Source organism: Urocitellus parryii, chromosome 3 (genome assembly GCF_045843805.1).
Source record: "Urocitellus parryii isolate mUroPar1 chromosome 3, mUroPar1.hap1, whole genome shotgun sequence".
NCBI lineage: Eukaryota > Metazoa > Chordata > Mammalia > Rodentia > Sciuridae > Urocitellus > Urocitellus parryii.
In genome coordinates, this window is record NC_135533.1 from 17,923,700 (window position 1) to 17,933,607 (window position 9,908).

The window sequence follows — 9,908 nt, forward strand, 5'->3', positions numbered from 1 at the left end:
TTTGGAATGTAGTTCAGTGGTAAAGTACACCTGGGTTCAATCCCCAGTACCAAAGGCATAAGAAAGGATTACCTCTGGACTCTGTATAAAGGGCATCACTGAGGTGTGAAGGTGCCAGAGGCTGGAGATAGGATGAGACTGATGTTGAGGGGCTAAAGATGAGGGGTAAAGATCTCCAACCCCTGCTGAGAAAAAGTCCCAGGAAGGATCACAGCATGAGATGTGGCTGTGCACACCACATGACAGCCGACTGATCAGGACATTGAGACTGAATGCTGTACAATCATAAATTTCTAAGCTACAGAAATGATCTAAACATAAAATCAGGACTGCATCTGACTCCAGTCAGATTAAAAATAGAATTGGATGAATCCTGGTGGTTCCTTCCAGCCAGCTCTCCTGACCCTCTGAAGTCTAAGAACCCCTTGGGAATGTGCTTTTCCTCCTTCCTTTTTACTCTAACACTTTTCCTACAGAGCTCTGGTCTTTCCACGTGGATTGGGCACCAGATGTTATCCTTGAGCAGCCTGCCACCATGGGCTATCACCCTGCTGGCATGTATCCTGGTGTCCATTGTCACAGAGTTTGTGAGCAACCCAGCCACCATCACCATCTTCCTGCCCATCCTGTGCAGTCTGGTAAGTAGAGAGGGGCTCCCAAGTGTCTAAACAGTTGTCATGGTCCTGCAATGGCAAGCCAGGCTCCAGGAAGCAGCTTCTGTGGCTGTACCTTCTTCTCTGGTCACTGCCCACAACAGCTTTCACTGATTGGTATTCAAACCAAAATTTGAAAAAAAGTTTTCAAATAGCAATTAATAAATAAAAAGATACACTAATAAATCATAGTAAGAGCTGTGGAAATCCTTTTTCAAAAGATTAACTTAGGGGCACCCCCAAAACGAAAACAAGAGGATGGACAAAATAGCCAGGTGTGGTGGTGCACACCTGTCACCTCAGCTCTTGGGAGCTGAGGCAGGAGGATTGCAAGTTTAGCAAAACTCTGTCTCAAAATAAAATATAAAGGGCTGGGCACATAGCTCAGTGTTAGAAATCTTGCCTAGCATGCACAAAGCTCTGGGTTTTACCCAGACTGCCAAAAAAAAAAAAAAAAAAAAAAAAAAAGAAAAAGAAAGAAAAGAAAAAGAATAGACAAAACAGTCTTAAAATCCTAGAATTCCATTTCCCCACAATCCTCATCAACCTTTCCCTGCTAAGATAAAAAACTAGCAGTAGGGCCAAAGAGGTAACCACAGAAAATGGAGTCAAAGCACACACAGCTGCAAAACCCAAGCCCATAGCTCTCAGGATCATTACTACCTCTGCCCAACTCCTCCAGAAGGTTCTGAGAATTGGGAGCAAGGTCCTTTATTCCATGACCTCAGACCAATGGTTATGAACGGAACAGGGATAGAGGGCAACCTCCAGGTAATGAACTTGATCCAATGCAGCATAGGTCCACACTGAAAGATGAAATCTAGGAAATGGAAGCCTTTTCCCCATCTTAGCAAAATAGCCTCTTCCTGCTCTTCTAACCCCAAACTCCCCTCTGCCCATTGGTCAACTCTCTCTGCCCATTGGTCAGATGTCTCCAATTTCTTCTATCACCTTGAGTGTGTGAGCTTGGGAGAGCACTCATTTAAAACTTGACAACAGTGACAGCAGTACTATGCGTTTGAATCCCAAATAAAACAATTATCCTCCCCAGAAAAAAAGGCCCTCAGTTCTGTACCCACAAGGGTGAGGGATACTTGTTTTAATCAAAACAGCTTATTAATGAGATTTTTTTTTGTTTGAAGAAAGGATTTTTCAACTAAATAATAAGGCTTAAGAACCACTTCCTTAAAAAAAAAATCAAATACTCATTCTAGAAAGTTCCTCAAAGCTTTAACAATTTGGGTTGCCAAGGGCAGCGAATGCCCTGCAGGGGAGGGAACAAACTAGCCCTGTCCAGTGAAGGCTAGACTGCACTGTGCCATCATTTAAAGCAAATTCATGCACAGGAAATGCATGCCTAATGTCCAAGTTAACATTTTTGTGAATTCTCTCTTCTCCTAGTCTGAAACGCTGCACATTAACCCACTCTACACCCTGATCCCAGTCACCATGTGCATCTCCTTTGCAGTGATGCTGCCTGTGGGCAATCCCCCCAATGCCATCGTCTTCAGCTATGGGCACTGCCAGATCAAAGACATGGTGAGTTGCAGGTGCCTGCTTCCGCCAGGTTCAGCCACCATAAGGGTGGGCAAGACTGGCTGCAGGCCTTCTCCCAAGGTTTCTTTTTTTGTAGCAGTATCTATCACCTGTTAACATCCTATCCTTTGTGGTAGAAAGAATGATACCCGTAAAAAGGTTCTTGGATGGTACATAAGCTCTAAGAATAGCAATAATGTGCTCTCCCCAGTTCTGGAGAAAAGTGGGCAGATGGATAGAAAAAGCTGGTGCAGGCACTGTGTGTGGCCCAGTTCCAGAAGCCATGAGCTTACACAAATCTCTGCCTCCATTTCTCCATTCTTCTTTCTCCATTTCATTGGACTGTTGGGGACATTCATTCAAAAAGCCACTGGTTTGGGGTAGAGTGCTTCCTTTGCATGCATAAGGCCCTGGGTTAAATCCCTAGCACCACACATACACAAAAGAAAGAAAGAAAGAAGAAAGAAAGAAAGAAAGAAGGAAGGAAGGAAGGAAGGAAGGAAGGAAGGAAGGAAGGAAGGAAGGAAGGAAGGAAGGAAAGAAAGAAAAGAAAAGAAGGGAAAAGGCACTGGTTTATTCACAGAAAATAGAGTATAAGAAATATGAATCTAGGGTGAACGTGTTTTGTAAGAGCAGGATCCTTCTGCTTGACTCTTTCCCTAGTAGGAAAGCGCTAAAGTAACAATGAAAAAAATAAGGCATCACTTTTTATTTCTAATTGTCAGTTGGGCTCATAAAAAATGACTTTGAGGAGCCATTTTGCCACTGACTCAACCAATCCTCAACCAATACTCACTGCTGTTCTTAATATCCAGCTGATGGGGGTTGGGGAAAGGATAAACAAACTGATAGAAATGACCGAGGCCTGACCATCAGATACAGAGAGAGGCCAGTCACCCTGAGGTGAAAAAGAAATTTTTCACTGTTGAAACTTGTTCTCAGCAGACCTGTAAAATATCAAACGAAGAGAAAGAAGAAAGTATTTCAGGCTGGAAGCAGATTCAAGTTGCTTATCTATATCATCTGTGATATTTCAGGGACAGGAAGTCACAGCTGTCCCTCATTCTTGCTCCCCAGTCTTCTCACATACCTCTGCCCAGCTCTTCTGCCTCTGCTTCCTCTGCTGTGTGCCCCCACCGCTCACCTCTAGCCATTTACACTGGAATCCAGTGGTCAGAGACAGTCCTTGTCAAAGGCACTGAATGACAAGAAGCAAGCCAGTCTTGGGTTCTAGTACCAGCGGGGTTAATTCCAGGCTTTAATTTCCTCATCTGCTAACTAAGGAGGTTCCAACTAGATTCTCCCTGTGGTCCCTTTCAGCTCTAAAGGACCTTAATTTAGCTCCTTAGAGCATGTTGAGAAGCACAGGCTGTTCTCCATGCCAAAAGACCCAGGGAGCCAGCCTGATTGAGGGGTCCATGGCTCCAGCCAGAGGGCAGGACAGAGGTCATGTCTACTTATTTGTTTGGTATAATTTCCTAGCATCTGTTTTTTCCCTTTAATTTCCCCAACTTGCTGGCAGCTAGGGGACCTGTTTCAGCTACAAGCTGTGTGCCTGGCTACTCCCTGGAAGGATGCCAGCTGTCCTCAAGGTACACATTTTTCCAGCTGGCCCTGGCTTAGCCACCCATCATCCCTCACATCACCCTTCAGCTTGTCAGTGTCAATGACAGTTCAGAAATGAAACAGGTTGGACTCAGTAAGGTAAAATTCCCAAGGGAAGAAGCAAAGGCCCCAATGCTGTTAGTAAAGGACTGAGCAGAGGCAGCTGACTTGCTGCCCCAGGTGACCCAAGACACTTTACTTCCCTAAGTTGTTCCCTGGAGGGAAAAAGGTAATAGTGGCAAAGCCTTCATATAATATAACCCCTGCAAGTTCCTTGTGTGTATGAGCACGTAAAGCTCTGAGAAGTTCCTGCTTTAAAGAGCTGTTTAATTTTGTTAACACATTTCACTGCAAAAATAACTCTCAACATCCTAAATAACTAACAGACTTCCTGGGATTCCACTTCCTAGAGGGAAGACTACAGGCAAGAAGTGGAGATGATTCTAATTGTCCTCACCCAGTCCTAATCCCTCCTATTTTTCTGGTCCTTCCACGGTCCTGTGCCACCCCATAATGCAACACTTGAGCATCCCAGGCAGTCAGTGAACAATCAGGGCCACCTGGGTGGAGCAAGGCTTAGCTGGGAGCCCAGGAAGCGCTCACTTAGGGATCTGTGCTGGCTTGTGTCCTGCAGGTGAAAGCTGGCCTGGGAGTCAATGTCATTGGCCTGGTGATAGTGATGGTGGCCATCAACACCTGGGGCGTTAGCCTCTTCCACCTGGACACTTTTCCAGCCTGGGCGAAGGTCAATAACATCACCAATCAGGCCTAACACAAGTGGATAACCTGGCTCAGTTGAAGGAGTTGCGCTGAGCACAACCTGAACCACAGGCAAAGAAAATTACCAGGAGCATGCCCCAGAAACACACTGAAGGCAGCGGTGCCAGAAGATCCTGCCATCTGAACCTTGAAGTGCAGGGACCCTGCAATCACCACAGGCATGGGCTGGGTGGTTGATGTCTTCTTACCTGGCTGCCTACCTGCCTTAGCATCACAGCTCAAGAAACCAAAAACTGATCTTTCTTCCTTGGGTCCAGTCTTTCCAATCTACTCTTCCTAAGACAGAAAAAAAAGAAAGCCTGTCTTAATTGCCCCTGAAGGGCGAAGCCTCTCAAACTGACTGGCCTCACTAGGTTTTGTTATTTGTAGTGCCTCCTTAGGAGTTGAAGGAGACATGCACATCGTTCTACCTATGCAGATGGTGAAAAGAGCGACTCTATTTTGGGGGAACCTTACCCAGAACTTGAGCCATCTCAAGTTTTCTATCCTAAGTTCTCTTCACAAAAAAAGCCTCTTTTATTACTATCTTGATTCAGTTTTAAAAAATGGCTTCCATCTTTCCAATGGCTCCCCTTTGACACAAAATTCTATAAAGAAATAGTGTTCCTCTTTAGAAGAAAAGCTGGTATTATTCACTTTATCAAAGGAGAAGGAAGTAGAAAAAAGACACATTGAATTAGCTTCTTTCTCCACTCACTAACTGGAAATACCATTGCCTTGGCTACAGGTGGGGAGGGAGGGAAAACATTCATACCTGTCTTGTTAGGGAGACCAAAACTATAATTAAGACCACATCACTTTTATTGGTATCATGCTGGCTTGCTTCTGGACTTAATGAGTAGTTCATTCCTGAAAAGACAAAGTATGTAAGTATAACCCAAAGGTCCAACATGTCAATCACTTCTTTCCTGTTGGTAAGCCCCCTGAGGGGAAGGAGATACCTGCATCTCTTGAATTCCCCTGGCAACTTCTATGATGTAGTAAGCTGTACCTGCTCAATAAATGCTCCCAATAAGAATCACTCTGCAAGGCAAGGCCTTATTCCTCCTGTAGATCAAGCAATTTTTTTCATGAGATGTCCTTGTTGCATGGCTGGATATAGCTCTCTATCCCTCCAAGTTTGTTGTCATTAAGTATTTCCAATTTTGGGGCTGGAGATGTGGCTCAAGCGGTATCGCACTTGCCTGGCATGCGTGCGGCCCGGGTTCGATCCTCAGCACCACATACCAACAAAGATGTTGTGTCCACCGAGAACTAGAAAATAAATATTAAAAATTCTCTCTCTCTCTCTCCTCTCACTCTCTCTTTAAAAAAAAAAAAAAAGTATTTCCAATTTCAACAATCAGTTGCTTACTTAATACATCTTAAGGAAAAAATAGTCCCCCATAGTTTTGCACTGTAGTAACTAATTTTAAGATACTGTCAATATCATGTGCAGTTTTCCCACAATAATTTATCTATAAAATCACTCCTTTAGTTTTTCAAGTGTCTGAGTTATAAAGTTGTTTTGTTTTTGTTTTGGGTTTTTTTTTTTTTTTTTTTTTTGTGTGTGTGTGTGTGTGCCAGTTAACAACACACTCCAACCACAGAGGGGCTAGAACAAATCCCCTGTGGATTCAAAATGTGATTGGCCATGTCTAACTGGGAATGTTACTGCTTTTGTCCTGCTTATTAGCTTAGTGGATATCTGGCCAATTTTAAAAGTAAAGATCTCAGGGATCAAATGAAATGCCCATTGTTAGGTATGCTACAACTGGTTTGATCAAGTCAGCATCCCTCCAATCAATCTGCTTCAAAGGTCAGGGTGTTGCTACTATTGTCAAGGCAGCCAAATCATCATATTTCTCAACCCTACACAGACCCTACGCCAAGTCAGAAAACAAGACAAAGGCACAGAAAATCAGTAAGATTCCAGGAGTGTAAGTATAAAGAGAGAATAATTTGACTCAGAACTAAGTATAAAGAGAATAAGATGACTTAGAACTTAAGTGGATTACTGGCCACTGTTCAGCACTGTTTAGCTACTTGGGACCCTGAGTCACTGCTAAAGGGGAAGCAGCGCCAATTTTCCACTGCAGCTGCAGCCAATGCTCCATTAGCAGGTGTATTCATCCCGCTGGTTTAGAAAGCTCATTTGTTTCAATCTGTTCTACTGGCTGCTCTTAAGAACAGTACCATTTTTTCCTAAATCCAGATTCAAGTCAAATGAGATTGCCCATTCCAGTGACAGGAAATGGAAGATATAATTAATAACGCCTAGGAGTTATTAATTATTAAGGTGCAGTGATTCATGACTGTAATCCCAGTGACTCAGAAAGCTAAGGCAGAAGGACTGAGTTCAAAGTCAGCCTCAGCAACTTACTGAGACCCTAAGCAACTTATAGAGACCCTGTCTCTAAATAAATTTTAAGGGCTGGGAATATGGCTCAGTGGTTAAGCACCCCTGGGGGTTCAATCTCCAGTACCAAAACAAAAACAGAAACAAAAAAACTCCTTGTCCTCCCATTGTTGGATAACTTCTAGCCCTTCTCAGTAGTCTTGTCTCTTCATATTATTTGATTTTTATCTTTTAATGTACATGGATGAAAAACCTTTAGATGATCATCTTATACCAGGTAATTTTCCTGATGATGAAACTGAGAGTGAGAGCCACTTAGTTGCATCTTACTCTCAAGTCAATTACATATTAAATTTGCTCAGTCAATGTTGCCTTTGAAATTCCTTTAAGTCACCAAAGTACATGGTATACAGTCTTATACTGGCATTTACATGTCACAAAGACTCATATTCCACCATGTTTCAATTTTTAAAAATTGCTACTTTTCCCTTCAATGTCAGAATAGATCCCTATTTCTTTAGCTGAACATCAAATGAAGTATAGCTGCCCTCTGTATCCACAGGTTTTGCCTTAGTAGCTTCAATCATACTGGACTGAAAATATTTTTAAAAAATTGCATCAGTACTGAGCATATAGACTTTGTTCCCTGTCATTATTTACATAGCATTTACATTGTATTGTTATAAGTAATCTCAAGTGCACAGGAGGATGTTATGGGTTATATGAGGATATTATACCATTGCATATAAGGAACTTGAAAATCTGCAGATTTTGGTGTCCATGAGTGAGGAGGGGGGCTAGAACAAATCCCCTGTGTATACCAAATGAATTTAGCTGGCCATTTGCATGTGGGGACTACATTGTTTGAAAAAATATTTCTATGAACATCCCACCATATTGCCAAGATGCTTAAACCATTAGAAGACAAAGGGAACTGAGACCCTGAGTACACTGGTAGCTTACCCTGGGGCTGCCTCACTGAAGGAATGCTGAGCACATCTCAACTGTTTACATGGCACCTTTCTTTTGTCCCAGTTCTGAACAACTGTACATGTATGACAGTGTGACTCCACTTTCACACAGTCCTATCACTGAGGCAGTGATTCTAGCAGGCCCAGGACCCAGGTTTTGCAACACTCCACCCTGGGTGGGCACTTTCCACAAAATCTCCCTTTTCTCAGTTCTTTTTTCTTATCCAGTGCCTTGTAGAACAAGCCACCCACCCATTAGGACTTTAGTACCTAAATGAATGTTGCAACCAAATTTAGGAAAAGTATAAGCTGAATATTAAAATTTTAAGTGTCACATACTCCCTACAGGCAAGCCTCAAAATATTTTCCTTTCACTGCCCTGTTTCTTTCTGTAAGGCAAGGCCCTAAAGTGGAGAAAAAGAATCCATTCATCTGAATAAGGAATGGCAATGCTACGTGCAAAACCCAGACTGGATGTTTCAGAAGTCTCATTTGTTCCAGTATAGTATACAGTGTTCCTTCAGGAGGAATAGCTCAGAAAAAGCACTTAAATATGGGAGACCTCAGCAGAAAAACAAACACCATTACAGTATCTAGGGCGTGAACTGCTCACTGGAAATGAAAACATTACACATATACATATGAACTAATATGTACAGACAACTAGGAAAGCCACACAGCTTCTCTGTAGTTATACAGATGAAAACTGAATTAGAAAAATAAAATTGCTTCTTTAACTGAGCAGATAACTGCTTAATTCTGTAAAATACCAAATTAAAAAAGTCTACAGATGTCAAGTAGTAAGTTCAACTCATAGAATTCTGCCTTTTTGACAATTTTAAATGATTAATTTGGTTTTATTTTGCTGCCTTCGATTATGTTTTGTTTGGGAGGGTTACATTCTAAATCTTTCAAGTTTAATGTACTTATTAAGTTTCCAATATCAATCCTGAAGTTTTCTATTTCATAATGGTGGACCTTCATTCTTCAAGGCTGTAGTTAATTCTGATTATTCAATATCAAATTGTGAGTGAGGCAGTATGATTAAGGTGGATACTGTGAACTTTCATCAGTATCTAACACCACAGAATAACACCACATTCTGCATGTTTATGCACTGGTTCCAAAAGTGATTGCAGAAATACAAAAATATCCTGACCAAAAGGCAACATATTTGGACTAATATCTACTATTTATTGGACAATTTGAAAAGCACACCATATACATTATTTATTTCTCATGAAAATCCTATGAGGTAGGTATTACATCCAAATCTTACAGATTAATGCAGAGTTTCAGAAAGAATAAGCCATTTGCCCACTTCGAACTACAAGGGAGAAGCCAAACCATAATTTGATCCTAATCTGTCTCACTGGAGGATGATCTTTACAGGGATAAAATTTATCATCATGTATGTTTTCAAAGAAAATCAGAATCACTTTATTTGGAATCACATATAGGATTGGTGTTATCACTAAAAAAAGTTGTCTCTAAGTAATCCTTCCAGTGTTTTGATTCTGCTAAAATGCCTTCAGAAAGGCATTACTGACAAAGCTACCCAACAAGCCCTCTGAAACAAAAAATGAAATGGGTATTTACCTCTATAAGTGCAAATATAGTTTTAGGACTTATATCTTACAGCTATACCCTGCAGAGGTATACATAATAACATTAGGTTTTATGTTATCATTGTAATAGAAAAGAATAATTTAAACAATCTTTAGTAACAGATTAATTATGGTTCATCCATTCAATAGAATTGTATACAGCCAAAAAAGAAGTAAGGCTTCTTGTTCCTTACATGCTGATACAGAATGAGCTCCATTAAGAAAAACAATTATGTATAGTTTGTTACCATTTGCATATAGACATGTTTAGGAAAAGACTCTTCCTCAAAAGTAAATTGGGAATGTGTAACAGTGACTGCCCAAGGAAGAAGAGCTAAAAATAAAGAGGATAGGGATGAGACAGGTCCTGTGTTTACATGAAATCACTTCTGTATCTTCACCCATTGGAAAAGTTACC

General features: G+C 41.4%; 1 protein-coding gene and 1 long non-coding RNA gene across 3 annotated transcripts in view; one reads left to right on the forward strand and one right to left on the reverse strand.

Moving 5' to 3' along the window:
• Slc13a4 (solute carrier family 13 member 4) overlaps positions 1 to 4,738 on the forward strand; it is a 42,104-nt gene extending 37,366 nt beyond the window's left edge. For both annotated transcript variants that reach the window (XM_026398558.2, XM_026398557.2), the window contains 3 exons: positions 477 to 638; positions 2,055 to 2,192; positions 4,429 to 4,738. In XM_026398558.2, the coding sequence (XP_026254343.2) occupies positions 477 to 638; positions 2,055 to 2,192; positions 4,429 to 4,566 (438 nt within the window). In that variant the 3' untranslated portion in view covers positions 4,567 to 4,738. The remainder of the gene's footprint in view (positions 1 to 476; positions 639 to 2,054; positions 2,193 to 4,428) is intronic.
• LOC113189665 (uncharacterized) overlaps positions 1,175 to 9,908 on the reverse strand; it is a 173,128-nt gene continuing 164,394 nt past the window's right edge. Inside the window, exons 2-5 of the long non-coding RNA XR_013343326.1 lie at positions 5,516 to 5,618; positions 5,329 to 5,423; positions 4,763 to 4,850; positions 1,175 to 3,136 (exon numbers count right to left, since the gene is read on the reverse strand). This is a non-coding gene — a long non-coding RNA (uncharacterized LOC113189665). The remainder of the gene's footprint in view (positions 3,137 to 4,762; positions 4,851 to 5,328; positions 5,424 to 5,515; positions 5,619 to 9,908) is intronic.